The sequence below is a fragment of the Aulonocara stuartgranti genome (genome assembly GCF_965226115.1).
Source record: "Aulonocara stuartgranti genome assembly, chromosome: 15".
NCBI lineage: Eukaryota > Metazoa > Chordata > Actinopteri > Cichliformes > Cichlidae > Aulonocara > Aulonocara stuartgranti.
In genome coordinates this window covers 38,836,558-38,857,622 of record NC_138951.1, presented here as the reverse complement: position 1 = coordinate 38,857,622, position 21,065 = coordinate 38,836,558, and the positions used below count along the sequence as shown (strand labels likewise).

The 21,065-nt window shown below is 41.6% G+C and overlaps 1 protein-coding gene across 2 annotated transcripts in view; it reads right to left on the bottom strand.

Moving 5' to 3' along the window:
* Positions 1-328: 328 nt before the first annotated feature.
* LOC309688981 (arf-GAP with coiled-coil, ANK repeat and PH domain-containing protein 2-like) overlaps positions 329-21,065 on the bottom strand; it is a 49,648-nt gene continuing 28,911 nt past the window's right edge. The window contains exons 9-24 of one of the 2 annotated variants that reach the window (XM_082505090.1): positions 20,579-20,653; positions 14,699-14,811; positions 14,172-14,223; positions 13,107-13,207; positions 12,841-12,946; positions 12,386-12,594; positions 11,518-11,587; positions 11,249-11,343; positions 10,889-11,091; positions 10,143-10,244; positions 9,501-9,593; positions 9,089-9,321; positions 8,320-8,429; positions 8,115-8,225; positions 7,965-8,026; positions 329-3,501 (exon numbers count right to left, since the gene is read on the bottom strand). In XM_082505090.1, coding sequence (XP_082361216.1) covers positions 3,422-3,501; positions 7,965-8,026; positions 8,115-8,225; positions 8,320-8,429; positions 9,089-9,321; positions 9,501-9,593; positions 10,143-10,244; positions 10,889-11,091; positions 11,249-11,343; positions 11,518-11,587; positions 12,386-12,594; positions 12,841-12,946; positions 13,107-13,207; positions 14,172-14,223; positions 14,699-14,811; positions 20,579-20,653 — 1,815 coding nt within the window. In that variant the 3' untranslated portion in view covers positions 329-3,421. The remainder of the gene's footprint in view (positions 3,502-7,964; positions 8,027-8,114; positions 8,226-8,319; positions 8,430-9,088; positions 9,322-9,500; positions 9,594-10,142; positions 10,245-10,888; positions 11,092-11,248; positions 11,344-11,517; positions 11,588-12,385; positions 12,595-12,840; positions 12,947-13,106; positions 13,208-14,171; positions 14,224-14,698; positions 14,812-20,578; positions 20,654-21,065) is intronic. The other variant, XM_082505091.1, reaches the window with a different exon arrangement.

The window sequence follows — 21,065 nt, the reverse complement described above, 5'->3', positions numbered from 1 at the left end:
TTTCTAGAGCCATCTACTACCACTGACTGGATACTTTTTCAGACCGTCCCCTGTAAAACCCCAGAGATGGTTGTGCAGAAAAATCCCAGCAGATCAGCAGTTTCTGACACACTTGGACCAGCCCCCCCGTCACCAACAACCGTGAGTGGAATTTAGGATTGTTGTCTAGTTTGATTTTAAAAGGAAAGTTTTTTCTTTCTTCATGAGCAGGCTGTGAGTTAAGAAAACCTCTCTGTCGTACAATAACCTGTTAACAGTGTCAAACGGCTGTTTGATGATTTTAATGAAGTCAAATGAAGAACTCAAAGTAAAAGAACCAACACTGAGCTGAATCCTCAAGTCTGTATGTATTGAAATCCTTCCATATTACAGGTATAACGTACAGTACATGTATATTGGTGTACAGACAGGCAATTTAAAAAAGGGGGCTAAAATTATTGAACGATACAAAGAACAGCATATACAAAAGCTTATTTAATGATTCAAGTACCTTTAACTTTATACTTCAGTCCTCTGGAGAATTCAAAAGCATCTGTACAAAATGTACAAGAATTGTATCCCAAGTTTCATCAGCCCCAGGTTTCCTCTGCGATTAACATCTGACTGTATGTCGTGTAACTTTCAAAGTGAAGTGCAGGAGAAGCGAGGAACACAGAAACTCACAGTACAAAACTTCCATCAGTGAAGTTGCAGAAGTCGAATTTGAAGATTTCACTGAACTCACCCGGAGGCGTCTAAACTGGATCCATCGGGTTAATGTCTCAGCTCAACACACGAGAGGACGGAAACAACAAATGTCTCACAGCAGGTGCATTACTCACTAACACATCCGGTTACTCTGCATCGCTCTGAGTTTACAGGTCTGTCATTTTCAAAACATTCCCAAAAACCTGCTAACAAATTTCATTGAAGGGTCGGTGTAGTTTGCTCCTAATTAGCTATGAGAGACTGTGTGCACCATTTACATGTCTGAGTAAACCTCGGCCTCTGTGCTTCAGCGACAGCCGTTCAGTGGATCTATATTTAATCTCGTCTTCTGTATAGTTAGAGGCAGGAAACAGCACAGTGCTGAATTCAGCTGGTCTGAACACGCACACAGCAGATTCATTGGACAGAAAAGCACTGATATTGCTTATAGATTCATCCATGAAATAAGAAGATGCTCATTTTCAGAATTTTTAGTCTTCTGCTGCTTTTTAGTTACGCTGTCAGGGGCAAATGTGTACTTCCCAATGAGTTGCCGAGCGGTTTCTGGCAGTTGTGAGTTGAAATTGACCACAAATGCGTATTATATAAAGTTGCTTTGGTTGCTAGCGGATTGCCACAGTTGTGGAAGTCTGCACAGCAGATGCTAAGTACTTTTGAAGTGGTAGTAAATCTTGAAAAAAGTCTGACCAAAATAATGAAACGATGATAAGTCAGTGGTAAGGCACAACTTCCATATCTAGTTTGTGTCGCACTTTTTCGAGCTTCACTAAAACTCAGCGGTGTTTGCGGATGACTGTACACCGCCCATGCAAACTATAGGCGACAACTGCAATCTACTAGCAACCAAAGCAACTGCAAGGAGCTATCTGATGCCTTTGCGACCGCCAACAGCGACTCATCAGCCGGTCAGAGAACTCACATTTTTCAGTAACGACCAAACCGAACAGCAACCTTGCACAGAGGAAAAAACAAAGCCAACAGTTGTGCGTTGATTGCACTGAATTTTTTGGTGTCAAAGACCAAGCGTGCAATACCCTCAACCTTTAGGTGACCACGTGGGAGGGAGCGTGTCTCCAAAGAAAGCCGGGACACGGACTGACTGCATTCGCTCTCAGACAGATTGCTGAGAGTTTGCAGATAACTGTTGATACAGTCAGTCTGCAGCGGTGAGGGCGACTCATCTGTGATGCACATCTTTACAATAGGAAACTTGACTCACCTGGTCTAAACCGGTTGTACCGTGGTTATATTCCTACATCAAAGCAAGGCTGATGAGCACCTGCGTCATTTTGCAGTTAAATTGCCGTCCTGCAGCAACTACATCGTTATTTATGGAAGAATTACTGCTTCAAATTTAAGCGATTTCATGCAACTGCCAACGTGACCTCATTCAATCACAAACTGATATCAGACTGACTCCAGCATCTTCTTCCCGTCCTCAAAGCTACACCTATTTCAAAGGCAACAAGTTTATTGCACAGTCGCAGCAACGTTTTTGGTACAGCCACTGTATTTTGTGTGACTGCAGCATTAGATACGTTACAGACAACTGCTAAGCTATAAAACACATTTTACCGCGCGCTGCTGTCGTCTTATTAAAGGGCTTGTATAACGATCGATAGCCGACTGGTTTACAACAGCAGGAGGATGTTTTGTTTTTCTGACGAGCTGCTGTGAATGTCGAGCCACTCGACTATGGCAGGATTGACCAGCATTAACTGTTTTCTTTTAGTTTTTCATGGATCTACTCTGGGAAAATGCCATTATGATAAAAACAGCGTTACACTGTCACACCGACAAACACCTGGAACATTATTGACCCATAAAATAAAGCGTTGCCTGTATCTACACAGTGAAATCATCCCAATAATGACCGATGGTTTTTCAAACCACTGCAGGTACTTGTGAGAAATTACATTTCTAAAAAAGAAAAGCATTTAAAAATCAAGTCAAATCAACTATTTAACCTTACATGTGAATTCATTCTGGGTTTGCTGCTGTCAGAGATCACTGTACACTTCAAAGCCACCATCCAAACTGGTAGACGTCTGTGGTGATTTAACATAAAAGCATACGGACACTTATACACTTACTGATGATTCTCTAAAGAAAAACTTACATTAAAAAAAATGCTGCAGCTCATTAAAAGAGTCCCAATGAAAAGCAGAAGCAGTTAACAAAAAGCATGAAACAGAGCCTTTAAAAGTCTGCTGTGGGCTTACTTCTCTGTGCAGCTCTGATGCACCACAACTTTAACTTTATTAAAAAAAAACAATAAGTGTCCTTCACCGTCACAAAGTGTGACAGCAAACATTTAACTCAGTCAAAGTAAGCGACAGCCTTGACGGCATCTTTACATTCAGTCTGAGTGTAATTATCATTGGATTTAAGACTATGTGAATCCTTCCAAAGGCGTTAACACTGTACCATTTACTTACTGTTATACATCCTATTAACATGCACAGTTTAAAAATAAAAAAAATCCACTGTTGAAGCTCCCCTTCAATTGAACGAAGCACTCGCCTTGGTGAAAACGAACTGATGAAAGGGAGCTTTGGCTACATTAGATACGGTCGCTGGCTTTGATGGGCCGTTTCTGAATGAGTGTGAATGCGAAGTGGACATCATTCCAACTTTTGTTTTTGTGAAAACAGCCCTTCTGACCGCGGGTGGACGGCGCTCTGCAGCGTCACGGCCGCTGCGAGTCGTACTGCTAGTAGCGGTTCAGCTTGTCTGGGTCATTGGAGGCCATGTGGGTGAAATCCTGGAAAATGTCCTGGTACGTTTCATCTCCTGTAAAAACACGGGGGAGAAAAGATGTGAGTAACAAAACTTTTTTTATTTTCTTAGGAAACAGTGTAAGACCATAGACTGTATATCAAAGATGGACATTTTGACCTTTAAAAAAACAAAAACAAAAACTAGATAAACAAACAAAAGGATTATAATTTACAAAAATACATCAGTTTGTAATTAATAAGATTTAAAACTAGCGACTGGTCACTTCTGTACAGTAGTATTTTTTGCAACCAGAAGGGTCGCCCCCTGCTGGTCATTAGAAAGAATGTCGGTTTAAGGTACTTCCACAAAGCAGTGAATTTATGCTTCAGAGTTAAATCTGCACCGCCTTAAGATACGGCTGTGAAGTAATGAATCCTTCTTTGAAGACCACTTTAAGTCCACTCCCTGGGGGGGGCGCACGTGCAGCTGGTGCACTGTAAAGTCCCCGTTGGTGAGTCTGTGTGGTCACAAAAAACAGAAACGTGGCATCCCCACAGACCCTTGCGGTCCAATCTATATCGCTCAACGTCTGTGTTAAATCTAGCCGTCAGTAACCTGAAGAAATGCATCTGTACATCGTGTTAAAGCAGCTGCAACGATATTTATTGGCCTGTTCAGTACAGTAAATTCCTTCTGTGCATTTGCTTCCACTTTTTCCACCAGTTTCTTTTTTTTTTTTTTTATTCATCAGTGAGAGAAAAACAATTATTGCCTCAATATAACTCGCAGATTTCAGTAAATCCCTGGAGGGAGACTCAGAAACTATTGCAATGTGAATGAGGAACAAAAAGTCAAAAACGTAAGGAACAAATATGTTTGCCAGGATTTTATTTGTTTCTATCGTAGCTGGCACCGTATCTAAAAACACAGAGTTACTGTAAAGTAATCACAACATAATCCCCGAGCACAGGTCTGAATACTGGCAATCATGCCGGCCACTTGGTAGGCTTTACAACGATTCACCAAAGTCGTCTAAATCAACCACGAAACCCTACGCTGTAACCTGACGTGCCTCTCCCTAGAAATGCACTGTGATTGGCTCGTTTAGTACCATCCTTCCCTCCTATTCACATCCAGCTATTTCTTCTGTCGTTGTATCGCAAATCAAATGAAAGAGAAACGATCAATTCAGCAAGAGAATCTTAATTGCCAACGTAGTGGCAACAATGTTACCCCGAACACAGGTGCCACTTAAGTGGTTTTTGTAATTTCCACGTTTGCAGTTCCACTTTCAGCCTCATCATCGGACAGTTATCGCAAAGGTACAGCCAGACGTCTGCGAGCCTGCCTGTTTTTGTGACTCCAGCTGCACAGACTCTACATAGGACTCAGACAGAATTATGGAAATTATGTACATCTTTTATATACAGTCTATGACAAAAACACTTCATTGTAGATACGTTTAAGAAGGAAAAAAAACTGTTTACTGGACTGCTCATAACTTATGTTCACTACAAACTAAAGTATTGACGGAGCTGCATGAAATAATAAATCCTCCATCTCGTATCTTCTGCTGTAGCACAAATGTTTTGTTTCCTGCGTAGAGGCAGGTGTTTAAACAATGTTCACAAATAGCTGAACTTTTCCCCATATTCCCCTTCATATTCTGCCAAAGTCTTCAAGTTGTCAAGACTACAGTGATCATAAACCCCAATGCCCTCATTGTGCAGATGTAAAGACATGCACAGAGTTTCATGCAAAGTGGGGAGGGGGCTCATGCAGCGACAGTGTCATCAGTGTCAACAAGAGTGAAAAAGAAAAAATAATTAGCCATACCTGTTAAGAGTGCTGGCGTGGTTGCGAAATATGAAACAGAACAATGTAGAGGGGAGAAAAGAGGCGAAGGACAGAAGAAGCAAAAGGCAAATGTTTGCGGAAACAGTCAGCGAGGCCCTCGTTAGCAACGGGACACGGACTCGGAGAGAAAAGACAGCCCACAGACAGCAAGTTTGTTTCATCAACAACTGTATTGTGTTTAAAGTGCAGGAGTTTATGTACAAAAATACAGTTGTGTTGGCCTCAGCACCCCAAAGAAAGAGAGAAAAGAAGAAAGGCACAAACTCTGGGGAGGAGAGTGAGAAAAGCAAAATACAAAAAGTGACAGAACAGATTTACATAAAAGAGAACGTGAGAGTGTGTTAGGAGGAAGAGAAGAAAATTCCACCTTAATCAGATCAGTGGTTCTCAGTCGGTTTTAAGGGTAAATTTCTTGTTTTGGGGGGTTTTAAGAACACGACATGATGTTGTAAAAGAATAGTATTTAAAAACATCGTAAAATTATTTTAAAAAATCATTTAAATGCCAAGAAATATTAAACCGAGAACCACGGCTCTGCACTTCAAACACTCGAGTCAAGAGAACTTCTTTTAAAGAGAAAAGAAAAAGAACAGAGGACTGATGAGGTCACCTCTCCCTCACATTCATTAACCCTGAATATCCCTCATCACTCTCAGCACTCATCAGCTGATTGGAGGGTGCTGATGAAGAGGCGCTGGAGTACCAAACATGTTTTTAAATCTCCTTTTCTGCTCAACACAAACATCCTCTTACAATCACTGCTAACAAACCTGCTGCTGACCTGTTCGGCATCAGCAGCAGTTTCTAAATCAGTCTCTATCAATAACCATTAAATAAACAACAACAAGACAAAAGAACTTCTAGTTATTTGTTGTAAGGTCCAAACAGCTACTAACAGTGCATCTTCCTCCAGCTGTGCATTTCGCCCTTAGTGTAAACGCTCCGTTCTTCGAGAAGAAATGAGCTCAGCCCTCCTCTTCCTGTGTGTCAGCACACACAAATGAATAAATCCTTTTGCTCCACAATCGCACACAAACATTTCATAGAGAACTACTAAACACCAGATCTCTAACATCCAGGGACATCCACACAAATCAGCGATTAGAAACGTTGCATTGACGCTCTGCCTGCAGCAGGGGGCGCTGCTCTTTCAGTGACCGTTTCATCAAAGTGCTTTGGCGCCCTCCGAGCAGTCGGGGCAACATGAGAGAGACGATGTGGGATGAAACTGGGGTACAGTTCAATCATTCATTGCCTGTCAGCAAACCTCACCTTCCTCTCCGTCTACATTCATTTTGAAAACCTAGATTGTTTTACAGTTTCTTTGCTTGTTTTTTTTTTTAAATAATAAAGCTCCCATAATGATTAACGTGAATATAAGCCAGGACAAGCAGGCGATCAAAAGCTATACATGGTTACATGTGGATACGTTTCTAGACTATTGCACTATTGCTGCTTGAAATGTACCACCTTCAAATCCACTAACATTCAGGACGATTAGTGCAAGGGCTCTAAAAGTCCTTTTGTCTTACAATTCTGGATTTCCCATGATTATGGGCAATGAGCAAGCACACTACAACCAAGACACTCAAAAGAAAAGTATGCGAACACAAGAGTCCTCATGGCACTTACTGCTGTGCAACCAGAGTCACTCTAAAAACATCATTTACAGCATGTACAGTAAGAATACCTAGACTTACTAGAGTCATCTCTATAAAAGAAAACTGCTCTAAAAACATCTGTCATGTAACACCAGAAAGATGCGTCATTAAATAAGTAAACAGGACTTGACAAGCAGTTAAGACTTCAAATAAGAACCATACAGTCATGGGAAAAGGTACAGCAGTTGCATAACCATTAACAGGAAGGTGCATAAATGACTTCTGAAAGGTCAGTTGGAAAGGAAAAAAGATTACAGACACGCCTCTCACGACGATTTTAAAAAGCATCATTCAAAAAGTCTTGATTATTGCCAGATACTGTAGTAGAAACTGCCCTCCCTCTGAGGTCTGAGTGTCACTGGATACTGGTGGCAGTTACTGGGCAGATTTATTTATTTTTTTATTTATATATATATATATATACTTTTTTTTTTTTTTTGCAAAGATACTGTGACTGCTGGCAGAAACACAACAGGAATTTAAAAATAACAATTACTTTAATCAAAACAAAACAAAAACCTACCTTCTAATCACCTCTAAAACCGAGGAAAAATATTTTTGTGCTATCAGTAACTTGACATGAGTAACAGTCACTTAAATGGAAAAGGTGGATGTTCCAGTTTGGAACAAAAACTAATACTGCCCAGAGTCGATGGCTTTAACCCTGCCGCTGAGGGACAAGGTGCAGAGCTGGTGGAGCACCTGGCAGGAAGTTGTAACAGCAGGACACACGAGCACAGCTGGCAGAGTTAGGCTCAGCTCACTTAAAGGCCAGTGGATTAAATTCCTCTCAATAAAGAAATCGCCCAAATTTTTAACAATACCCCTGAGAATGGATGATTGGGGGTGGTGCTCTTTTAAGTCAGCTGACCCCAACTCCGACACTTTATGTTTCCTAGGCGTCGTTGGCTCAACACGCAGCGGCTGGTTATTCAGATTCATCCAGCTGCAAACTAATAAACTCCTGCATGCACTTCCTGTACTGCATCTCGGTGGGGCTGTTGGAGTTATATTGACCTGACTGGCTGTAGGGCCCCTCCGCCTCCCGCATCTCCTCGTTCATCTTGGCTAGTCGCAACCTGGGGAGCGAATAAAGAAACAGGGAATTAAAGGTAACAGCACATCTCAATCCACTCTGTAATCTAAGATTAGTACCACGACACTCACAGGGTGACAATGTCTGCGTTGGCCGCCTCCACCGCTATGGACAGCGGTGTTTTCTCCTCAATGTCTGTAGCGTTTTGATTCGCTCCTCGTTTCAAGAATAAACACACTTGCCTGCAATGGAAATGCAAGTTGTTTTTTTTTTGAGTGTAAAACATAATCCGCGTTGCATTTGTAGTAATAAAGGTGGGGAGAAGTGGAAACAAACCCCGTGTGTCCCAGCATGGTGGCATGATGGAGGGGTCCTCGGCCCTGAGCGTCCTGTTGGTTCACATTCGCTGCATTTTGGAGCAGAAACTCACAGGTGACCAGAGACCCCTGAAATTTACAGGTGTTTATAATGACACATGCCTTTCTTTCAAGAAGCACAACACATTAGGTCTAGATTTGTTTTAATTCACACACTATGCTTTTAACAGGTAAACATGGAGGAGTATAGATATTAGTATCTGCAAATGTCTCAAACCCAAACTAAAGGAAAGTTGGATTAAACTAAACAGGTGTGATATCGTTTCCATGAAGTCAAATGCTCGAGTAAATAAGAACGTCTCTGTAATTTTTAGATAATACTGGCGTTCATCACTGCTACCCTGCAGGCTCCTAGTCGATGCATGTATGGCATTAATATCCAATTTCTAGGTGACTTCCTTCTTGAGTTATCGTACAAGATATTCATAAAGCTTGACCTTAAGATCGATGTTCAGTGAGATTCTAACTCCTCACAGATTATTAAGTAGATATTTAGTAAATCGCAACCCCCAATCCCGCCCACTCTGCAGGCAGAGGAGCCTTTTACGACCGAGAGGAAAAAGCTACGAGTTTATTATTTGGCTGAAACTTGACGCAGACATCGAAGACAGGCAACACTTTATTTCATCCACCTGTGTGACATAAAACTGGTGAAAAGGTTTTAAATCTGCCGACCACTGAGTTTAGCGATGTATCGTACCAAGCTGAATTACTGTAGCCATACTGACCCCCTGCACTGCCATGATCAGCGGGGTCCTCTTTTCCTCCTCCGTATTGACCCAGTTGACCTCGGCTCCGTGGGCTAGCGCCTCTGCCATGTCCGGCAGGCTGCGGGCGCAGGACGCCCAGTAGAGCTGAAGACCCGGGCTGTACTCCTTGGGTTCATAGAAAACCATCTCCTTACAGGGTGATGGAGGAGGCAGTGTGGCGGGCATGGGCATGGGTGGAGTCTCAGCGGGTTCTGAAAATGAGAAGATGGGTGTGAGCGAAGTCAAAGAAATTTTCCTTCTAACTGAAAAATACTATACCTTCTACAACACGCCTTACAACACAAAGCATGTATGATTGCATAATGCCCTATTTCTCTCTCAGAATCTCAGCGTCTCAGCACAGAAGAGAACAGAGGTGAGTGCGTCTTACCTGCATCTGCCAGGCTGTCATTGGAGGGGGTGGTGGCCAGCATCTCCCTGCTCCCATCAGCACTGTTCTGGATGCCGCTGTCTGCACTTTTTACTGTAAAACAGAGTCTGAGTCACTGCTTGTAGAAGAACGTGAAGATATTTGCTGAGCGTATGAAATAAAAGGAGCACTCTGCTACTGCTGCTTGTTTCTGGCAGTGGAAAGTAACTCTTATCAGAGCTTGTTTGTAGCCAATCAATGTGTTCGGCCTCTCAAACTTATTTCAGCCTGATTAACAGAAACAGCAGGTGTTCCTAATATTTTTTACTCAAGGTGCCGACAGTGTGGGAAGAGAAAGAGAACCGGGTGACAGATCCCCGCCTTCACCTTAAATTCCAGGTCCCTAAAAACCAAAAATATGACACAGATATATGCGAAAATACCAACACACTAAACAAAACCATGTGTGAGAAACACTCCCCACCCCTCAGTCCAAAAGAAAAAATGCAATACGGAAAACGTGACTGGATGGCTCATTAGCACGGTCCGTATGAAGAAGGAAATGAGGAGGATGAAGAGTTGTTAGTCCTCAGCCCAACGCCGTGACTTCAAATGGACACAGGGGATGGAAAGCAAGCGAAACACTAAGCATTCAGTACTTACTGCTCCTGAGCTTGGAGGAGGTGTCAAAGTAGGAGAAGAGCGAGTCAAGCTCGTCAGGACAGAAGAGAGAGTCCCGGCGGGCCTCGGCACCACTGGCAGCAGCTACGCAAGGGATGATGGGAGTTTGGAGAGCGAAGGGTGTAAATTGAGTGGCAGGGTGGGGTTATAGGGAGAGGCAGTCAGGGCAGGGGTTAGTTCGGAAGCACAGAACAGCCAGAGGGGGAGGAAAGGACAGAGAGATTTAGGGAAAGGGGAAAAGCAGGGTGGAAGCACAGACAGTTAGACTACTGGCTCGGCTGACGCTGGAAGAGACAGACTCTACGGAAAGCAATGGGAGGCAAAGAGAGCCGAGACATACGCTATTCACAAAGAACATGCAGTATGCCGATGGGTGGACACTTCTTCATGGTAGGAAGCGTCGCACGAGCAAATCCTTCTTCGTGTGATGTATTTATTTAGTTTGTTTGTTTTTACTGGAGAAAGTTCTGATTCTGAGGGAGAAACAACCAAACTCTGAAATCAGATTAATTAATTTTGTTTGGGTGCTATAAAAAGAAACAAATTAAAAGATAAAGATACATTTAAATGAAAAAGAAAACAACAACATGTTAAAAAAAAAAAAAGTATAAAAAAATATTACAAAATATGTTTTGGAGGCAATGATCCACTAACAGTTCGAATCCCGAGGCTTGCAGCGAAGCTAACTGTCGGTTTAAAGCTGTGTTTCTCATTTACTTTGAACTGACCTGACTGCCCTGAAGCATTCGAACCAGGTCGAAGTTTTGGTGTGGGTGGAGGCGCTTTTGGTGGCATGTGCTCAGAGTTGCCGCTCAGCCTCTTCTCCTGTTTGCTCAGAGAGACCACTTTGCTGCGAAGCTCCTCGTCTGACGGCCGGCGTACAAATCGACGATCCACATACTTGGCTTTGATGTAGGCCTCGACCTCGTGCCTGTGAGCGAACCAGAAAAACATTTCATTTATGAATGAAGTGAAAATGAAAGTTGGCCGTCAGTGAGTCATAAGTACAATTTACTAGGAAACAAAATAGGTTACAAAAGCAATTTTTTGGTCTGAAATTACAAGCATGCTCTCTTGTAACTCGGTACCTCGGATCTCCCGGCTGTGGTTTTCTTGCTCCAAGCTCCTCTCGCCGAGCTTCATAGATCTGGTTGATTACTTTGTTGCCCAGTTCACACATTAACTGGAAAACATGTAGATTAACATCAGTGGACTAATGTTACTCCAGCCATATGTTACTCTTCCTGATCCTTAATGGATTTTATTAAAAGGCAGAGTGATAACAAAATAAAAACTGTGTGTGTAACCAAGGCAGACCATTCATGTGCATTTGTTTGTAAACCTTCTTCTTACTCACCTTTAGCAGTTCTGGTTCCCAAGTGTCCAAAGTCAAAGAACGAACCTTGGAGAAATGCACTCCCAGACTCCTGTAGGTGGCAGAAGCAGGAAAAAAAGCAAGACAGTGTCAGCTCTGTGTACTTTAAATTGTGAAAGCGATAAAATGTTTTTGTTTTAGCTTTGTGGTGAAAACTGTGGTCTCACATGTTCACTCACAAAAACCCATGCACAGTATGGAGAGAACAGATTTACAGACAACACAGTCCCACTGTCTGTGAAATATACAAATGCACGTAGTGGGAAAGGAAAAAATTGTTTTTGATGTGTCCTCTAACAATCTTACTAAATTCACACAAATCAGGAAAACTGCAAAAAGGCCCAGTGTATTTTTGGGTTGGTATCCTTGATGATCAATGCTGTACCGTGAAAGCGTGGGAAGCGACCTGACGCTTTTTATCTATATTAAACTTTAATTACATTTACCCAGGAAAATAATTAAAGGTTATCACAACATCTCAGTTCACACACCAGTGAGTTTACAGTTCAGAAACCCCTGAAGACATCTGTGATCCCGACGGAGGATTTTATATACTGGAGCCAACATACTTTGCATGACTTCTAGTTTTCACAGACCTAACATGAACTCTTAATGAACTGCATTCCTGCAGTGTGGTAGACAAATAAATAAAATGTTCCAGAAATGTTCAGGTTTTCTTCTTTTTTAACTTCTTTAAATTTTCTAAGCAATTAAAAGTTGGTTACTTAAGAATTTGATATTTTCCTTTAATCCTTTGTTATGTTTTGCTTCATCTTTATGTAAGAAGTTGCTCACAGCAATAATCAAAGAGCTGTTATAAGGATTTGCTTATGAAAATATAGCATTGTACCTGTGGATGCCAGAGCACTGTATACACAGGGTGATGCCCAGGTTGATGCTGGCCCAGCGGGGCTCCGGCTGCCCACAGTCGCAGCAGCAAACATTGCCTGGGATGGCCAGGACTTTCTGCAGGGCACTCTCTCCTTTCAGTGATCTCTCCTTTGGCTCCCCTCCAGAGTCCAGGCTCCCTGTTGATGTGGACGACTTCCTATCCAGCTTCTGACAGGAAAGAAACGGGGAAGGCGCACAGACAAAAATAAAGGACAAAGCAGACGTATTAAAATGAGTAAATAAAAATTGATCTTCAGGGGAAAAAATGCAAGAAGCAAACAGTCAATGAAAAACTCTGTTATTTGCATAAATCTACACAAATAAGTGTTGCAAAATTAATAGAAATCCTGCCACATTAGTTTTGAGTCAAAAGACTTTGTATCTTGGCTTTCTGGTGTATGTGTGGGTTTTTACCTCACTGTCATCTCCCTTGTCGCGGAAGGCGGTGGCGATGCTGTTCTGGACAGCTTTGATCCAAGCCTGTCGCAGCTTCTCGGAGTCTGCCTGCATCATACAGCTCCTGTGGGGGCAGACAAGCGTCACACAGCTGCTGTCGGCTCAGAGCAGGAGTGTCGGCACCAGAAGGCGGGTAGGCTGGTGCTCCACCTTGCCACCTTTTTAAAAATACTCATGTGCTCATTAAGCTGACAGAGGGCGTAACGTCACTGACTCAAACCTACTTGGTGGGTGACACGACTTCAAAACAGAAGCGACGCTCTATGTCCTCGCAGTGCTTGACTGTGCATAGCCTCAGGTCTTCTACCACCACTGTAGGGTTGTCCTGCAGGCACAGCAGAGGGACTTACATCCAGCAACAGGCGCCCACTTCTTTTACCACAAAGGTTATTGTTCGCAGAACTATATTGTCCAGTTTCCTTAACATTTTTATTAAGTTGGTAGTGACAAGTTCTGTCGCACTAATAATAATTACAGTTGGGGTTATTTTGTTGTAGCATGATGCAAAGCGCAGAGTATGTAACAAAGCCCCAACTGCTCTTGCTCTTTTGACTTTGGTACTATAATCTGGGACAAAACTAAATGTTAGGCCTCTGTGACACAAGCCTCGAGGCCGGTCGGCAAACACCTGGCAACCACAGGCTGCTAAGGACAAATTTGCTGATTGGAGAGTGGTTGCTGGCAGTCACCAGGTGAAAACAGCTGCATGGAGGTATATGGTGCTGCGCTGAAACCTTCCTTGCAATTGCCTTGGTAGCTAGCACACTGACCTGTCTGCACACATGCACCAACTCTTCACTGAGCAGCAGTGAAACTTTGAGACTGTAAGCCTTCAAAATAAAAGTTGTGTCTCACAGCTGCACCCAGCATGTTTACAGAAGCACGACTCTTCCTCGGTTTGCTAAAGCTCAGTGACTAGTTTTTGGTGCAGCACCCTCTTTCTGATCAATTTCATTAGCAACATCCAGCAACCGCTCTCCAACTGGTCATTGAAAAGATTTTTTTCCCTAGCAACCTGTGGTTGCAGACTTGTCTCTAAACCTGTGTGGTTGGAGAGTTTTCATATTCTGACAAGGATAAATGTACATAAAGTAGAGATTCATTTAAAAAAACAACTAAACTTTTCCAGTATATAAGAGGACTTTATTGTGAGCTCTTTCTATCAAACACACAGAAACCAGGCGCACAGCTGTGCCGTCCAGTTAAAAATACACAGAGAGATGTTTGTGCTGGAAGTCAAACGCGTGCATGACTGTCATGGTGGCCGTGCAGAAAGTCACTTGACATACCTTAAATTTCTTCTGGTAAACCAGCTGATTGTTTTGGATGGTGAACCAGCGCCTGAAAGAAGATCACAAGTTTATTAGAAGATAAAGTCACATGCAAGTGATGCTCCTAAAATAAGACGCTTTGATATCTTCTGATGTGGATGAGAGAGAGTAATCCTAAGGCATGTGAACACAACACACACAAAGACAAACTATGGTATTCTGCAAAAGTATATGTTGGTTTGATTCATAACATGTTTATATCCACTTGGGGAAAAAATGGTCAAGAGGAAGCAAAAACTTGAGTCTGTATGTTCTCGATTTCATTTGTGTTGATTTACAGGAATTAAAACACAAAGATGACAAGATGAATGGAAATTCTTCCAAATTATTAACACTTCCTGTGAATCTTAGCTAGCTTTACTCTGCGTCTGTGATTAATAATCATTCTTAAAATGCACTTGAAGCTTTTCCTAGGATATCAAAGTATATAAAACTCTGCAATCAGTCCAAAGGAACCACTTCAAAATAAACTCTATACATTATACCTATTCCATGTCTTGAAGGCATTGCTGGCCCTCTTAAACAGATAACCCTCCATGGCGATGCCGTTGTCTGTATCCACATTGTACTCCAGCTTTGTGTCGTCATTCGAGAAATCCTGAAAAATAATAAGGAAGGAAGAGAGGAAAGCAAACAACTGAATTAAAACAGGAAAAAACACATTAAATCTTCTGATGCTGGTGAGTTCCTCTTGTTTATCTATATCAGGGTTTATCTGTATAAGCTAAGTGAGTGTCACGGCCCCGCTGACCTGACTGACGATTCGCGAACCAGGAAAGACAAACAGCAGCCACAGCGTACGAGCACAGGCCAATAATCTATAGCTACCAATGCAATGTAATGTAATGCTTGAGAAAGAAACCTAAGTGAAAAAAAAGTGTGTCGAGATACACGGTATTTGTTAACAATTAACAAAAATCCAGCAACAAGGCAAACCAACATTTGTTATTTAAAATACTGGAGACACGCAGAAGTATACAAAGCAATAAACGTGGTGTTATGAAGCTTTTATTGCATAGCTTCTTACAGCAGTAGTGACGCACTGCTCTTCAACGTGTAACGCAGGAAAAAAAAACAACCTGTCATGCATCCAATCTCTGATTGACTCTCAGTCGTACGTGTTGTCATGTGACTGCCCTCTCAGTCTGGCTTTAACTACCAGAGCAGCTGCCACACTCCTAACACCCTCCCAGCTTTCTCAGCTTCAGGTGACACCGGACACCAGAAGCATGCGCGTGCGTGTGTGTGTGTGTGTGTGTGTGTGGACTCATTTTACATCAGGTGTCACCGTCTCCAAAATCAATTACAGCTCGATACATCAAGATCTGTTACTGTGGCGAGCTGGGGACTCATCCTCTCTGTTGTCCTTCTAGAAAGATCCACAGTCTTTTTTGTAACTCAGACTTAACTCATTCAACCTGCATTAGAAAAGCAGTCATCGGCTCTCAAGCTAGTTGAAGTCTTTCTTATCTGTTTTGAAAGTAAGTGTGTGTGTGTGTGTGTGTGTGTGTGTGTGTGTGTGTGTGTGTGTGTGTGTGTGTGTGTGTGTGTGTGTGTATATATATATATATATATATATATATATATATATATATATATATATATATATATATATATATATATATTTATTTATTTATTTATTTATTTTTTTTTTTTTTCTGTACGAGTTGTTAAGCAACTTTAAAAATTTTTTTTTTTCCCCTTACATACCTAAATCTGGGTTTGGGGTTGTGACAAAACATTACATTACAAAAATACAGCACAAAGCTACAGCACCATGATAATGCTGGAAAGTGTTGACACAGTGGGTCATTTCAGCAGTTATCAAATGTCACCTGACCATCGCAGATGTGTCAGATGCATTTCCAGAGAAACACTTCTTTATAGGAATTATTTAACATTTCAGTTTCCTAATATCATTAGTTAATTAGTCTCATTAAAAAAACAAAAACAAACAACAAAGGGATGAACGTCGGGGTGCCAAACATACACAAGTAAATTTATACTGGAGAAAATAAAAGTAAAGACCATGAAAACTTGTGAGTGTAGTAATCTGTTTTTTTTCTAAAAAATACCCATTTTTGCTTCCATATTCCAGCTTTAATAAAATAAAAATAATATAATATAACCCTTTAGTTCACACAGGGTACAATCAGGTGTTTTCTGTTATTTTGTTTTGCTTTGTTTTATTATATTTCCTCTTTTCATTGTCTTAAGCCATTCTAAGCATACACAGGTTCACCTCATTTAGTTGTCATGTAATTAAATAAGTAAAATTGCTATAGCCATTAATATCTGTGAAACCATTTACCTGATTTGGAATGTTTAAAGAATATTATGAATATTATAAAATTATGTAAAGCTATCAACAAAATATCTATGCCTGACCTGCAAGATTGTGGTTTCTACAGGGCTTCAAATCTGCTGTCAGAGACTTCATTCTACATTAACTTTTGGTAAACTCCTGAGAGTCCATATTCATAGATTCACAGTATCAGATATTACTCTAAAATATCTGAAGCACCTAGCTCAAGCAGTTTTCTAAATAAGGGAATTTTGGCTCCTCAAAAAATTGCTGCAGGAAAAACATCTAAAATCTGCCGTTATTCCTTCCTCTGAAACATTTATATGATTAAACTAATGACAGCAGGGACCAGAAAATTTAAAAATAAAAATCCTACTAAATCTGATTCATTCCTCTGGATTTTTTTCAAGGAACATCTGGGATTTTCAGGAGCAAACACTGAATGATCCACGAGTCTCTCATGACCATCCTGAATGTACAACCCCTGTTACAGCCCAGAGATGTAGATGTAACCCATGAAAAATATGTCCTATTCCATGTTGTACCGAAAGGATATGCACACATGCACACACACAAACACACTGGCAAGCACAATTTTCCAGCACGACATACACTGGAATGAGTCGAGTTATTTTTGTGCACAAGGGGAACAAAACGTGTCTGCGTTTAGTTTCTGATTAGAAACACAATGGAAAGTCCAGGCATTAATAAATCCCCGTCTTCCTGAAGGTGGGACAAAATTTAAGTCCCATAACTTTTAACAATTATTCTTTAAACTTCAAACACTAGAAACAGCGGCCCCTAATTTCAGCTTGATGTGTGGTGGCCGTCACCCACACATCAAACAAATGCTACAAATGTTACTATTAAAGAATGACAGAGTTTCAGCTGCTGCTGTCACGTGAAAAACTTTCCAGTTCTTGGTTTCAACTACTGGTTGAGAAACCTGACGTGACCACTTCAGCTTGGGAAAGTATCGTCAAACCCATGACATAAACCTAAAAACAGGTAGTGGCTGAAACAAAGCTCATAGGCGCTTGTTCTTAGTTCCTGATTTTAAATATATTATCTAAGAAGTAAAGAAAAAAAAAAGTTATGAAAAACCGCAAAACAAAACAAATATGTAGAAAAGAAAAAACCCCGGCATTAAACCAGAAGACTTCAGTGACGCAGACACTGACAATAACGATGACACATCAGAATGAAACGAGCTGCATTAGCAACACTAATGCATGTGCTGCACTTCAGAGTAAGAAAACAGACAGAGATGCAGATAAACACTGTAATGAGGTCCTGCAACGCATGCAGGGGAGGAGATGAAAGGCCGAGAATCGATGCATTGACTCTACGTACAGAGGTCGACCTCCAAGCGCAAAAGTTGCTGTAGTCTGGTAAAAAGTGGAGCTCTGTCACCTCCTAAAACACCACACACAAACACACAGCGAGAGAACGACACACAGAGAGAAGAACATTGCTTTTGCTAATGCTAACACAGAAGAATCGGTCACGGATGTAAGTGTAAGAAGCCACAGACACAAACACATGCTTTACAAGTTCTTATCGGATGCACTCACCAGATACCAAACGTAGTGAAAGCGACTGAAAATCCTCATTTTCCCCAGATTATTGCACACAAATCAATTTGAATGTGTGTTTGCTTACGCGCGTCTCTGTGCAGCATCCCAACAACAGAAGCTACCTGAAGCAGTGTGGCCTGTCTCGTCAACAAACCCTCGCCACCTCCTCTCCTGTGGCTGTGCGTCTATCAAAACCTCCGTCACAGCCTCTGCTGCTCCTCCTTTAAGTGAAGGTCACCAGTGTGTCTGTGTGTGTCTGTGTGTGTGGCTCTTGTGACTGCTGGGTTAGAATAATCAAGTGGACCACGCAGAGGAGTTCGAGCATCAAACATTTATAGTGACTACAGTTTAACACTCAGTGCGCTCAGCTTTTCCCCTCGCTCTTTCATCTCCCTTGGGTGTGTGTAAATAAAGTAGCCAGTCTTTCAGGCAAACTGAATATCTGTAGCATTTGACCCTTTAACATGAACTGCAACCAATAAATAAATAAACGTCTTCTGTAAATGCCGGCTGCAGTCACTTGTTATTTGCTCACTCTATGAGATAAAACAGACATCTTCAGCCCATCTCAAGCTTTCATGTAGCTACTGAAACATGCACTGAGGTGTCAGTGCTTCGAGTTATGCACACATTAGCAGAAAGGAAGTATCATAAGCACAACCTCAGGACCCCCCTGAGGACTGAAGCCTCCTTCCACACATAATGATGGGAAAGGATTTCAACTGAGATAAAAGGCAGTTACCAGTAGCAACGACTCATTTTCTTTGGCAGACATCAAACACATAATTCAATTCACAAAAAAAAAACTATTTTAACTCCTGAGTAAATGTCTGGTTTTAACAAAGTTGGGGAGCAAAAAGTGAAGCGCGGGTGTGAAAGTCAGAACTACTACTCAACTTCTTAATCCCATAGATCTGACTCCTGCAACAGCAGATCAACAAGCGTCAAGTCAGGCCTATATTTGATTTAAGTACAGTGGCCTATCTTATCAGACTAATGTCATGTTAGGGATATTTAATAAAGAAATACCAGCTCTAGAGGTTCTCTAAAGATATAGTGGCTTTTATCAGTGCGCTTTACTTCATACAAGTGTACTACACTCTGCAAATAACAGAACCTTATTCAGGATGACAAAATCATGTGCATGTTGTCAAAAAAAGCTATTTTCACTAAAACGATGTGAGCTGAAGATTACAAAAACGCACAGTGCAGGAAAAATGAAGAGAAACACTGCTTACCTGCAGTGCAGCCTGGAGGGAGTAGAAGAAGAGAAGAGGAGGAAAAAAGAGCAGAAGCACAAGAAAAGAAGAGACAGTTGGTTAGGAGTGTCCACGTACAGCCAGACAAGAGAGCAGGGTGGGAGCCAGACCGCATAAAAATAGCATCTAGATAAATTGAGGGAGGTGAAGTGGGGGATAGGTGCTCAAGGACAGGCGGGAGCTGGCACACGTACCATCAGTGACTGGGTAAAACAGGAAACAAGGATAAATAATGAGACTGAGGGGACAAAAGGAAAGATGGAAAAAAAAGGATGTCAAATGAAAGACGGGGCAGAAGAAGCTTCGCACATGCAGAGACTGAAACGAAGGTCACTGACAGGCAGACAAATGAACAGAAGCCCAGCAAACAACAGCTGGGTAAGGACACAGGCAGTCTGGAGTTAATGATGCTGTGGGATGTTCAATTAAAGTTAAGAGCAAATTTACTGCCACCACATAATGTAATATAACAACCCACATCCTGTCGAGGTTTTTGTCTGCTGTGGGTTTGTACTCTGCTATCGGAAATGCTTTCAAATAACAAGAAAAATACTAGGATTAAAAGCTAAAGAGTTTAAAAATAAAAAAAGATCTCATTTGAGAAGCTTATCTTTACTTTTGCCAAATTAACAAATTATAGGAGAAATATGAAAAGCATGACTCTGGACAGAGACGCCGAAACCAAACCTTGTTTGTTTGGAAATGGGTTTCCGTAAGCTATCAATATTGCACGGGTGTGTGGCTTAGATGCTCCACAGGGATCACCTTACACCTGAGGGTGGAGTCCTACCTCCATTCATTCAAATGATAAACATGTTTCTATAAATAAACCAGCATATTAAAGTTGTTTTGGGAAGAATTCACTTTTTTTAAATTGACTCCAACTCCAATTATAAATCCAATCTAACCATTTTACTGACCAAGAGTCGCAGCAGGCCTATTAGAGCTGTAAAGGGCAAGAGGTAAGTGTAACCGCTCGATCACAGGGCTCTACCTCAAAGTGTTTTGATACATTTCCCCCAAATGTTCATATTTGTACATAAGTTACCCTGAGAATAAGCCTGGACGCCTTCACTTGTCATTCGTGCTTTTCATTCACATTAGTGCAGCTAATTATGGTGTTCTGTGGATTGAAGGTTATTTTCGTGAGCAAGTGCTGCAAACATTTTTGCACAAAATTGAGGGAACAAAATAAATAACACCAGATTTTGAGTGTGTTCGCACCTTTTGTTGGATGGTGGAGTGCTTCTGCTCCATGTCCCTCTTCTCTTTGGCAGCATCCACCACCAGCTGGTCCAACTGCAAGAGACAGAACAACCAGTAAGCCAAGCACACCGAGCCGACCGGTGACAAGCGTTTCATTCAAAATGACAAAACTAAACACTAATTAAGAAAAATATCTATTTATTTCGAGTTAAGGAATGAATGATCCAGTGCCACCACATCTTTAAACTGCACCTAAAAGGTCGCGTGAGCATGCGTGCGTTGATGATGCTAACGCCACTTTCCACGGGCCAGACCGAGAGAAACATGCTTTTTCTCCTCTAACCAAAATGTACTCCTCTGAGGAGAAATTAGACGGGAGATGATTAATTCTCTTTGTCCCTGTGAGCAACCGACACATGTGGAGAGGAAAACAAAAAATCTTTTGAGCTGTGAAGGAAGAAACATTTTTTTCTTTTTCTTAAAGGCTTCAGTGAAGCTCTGGAGG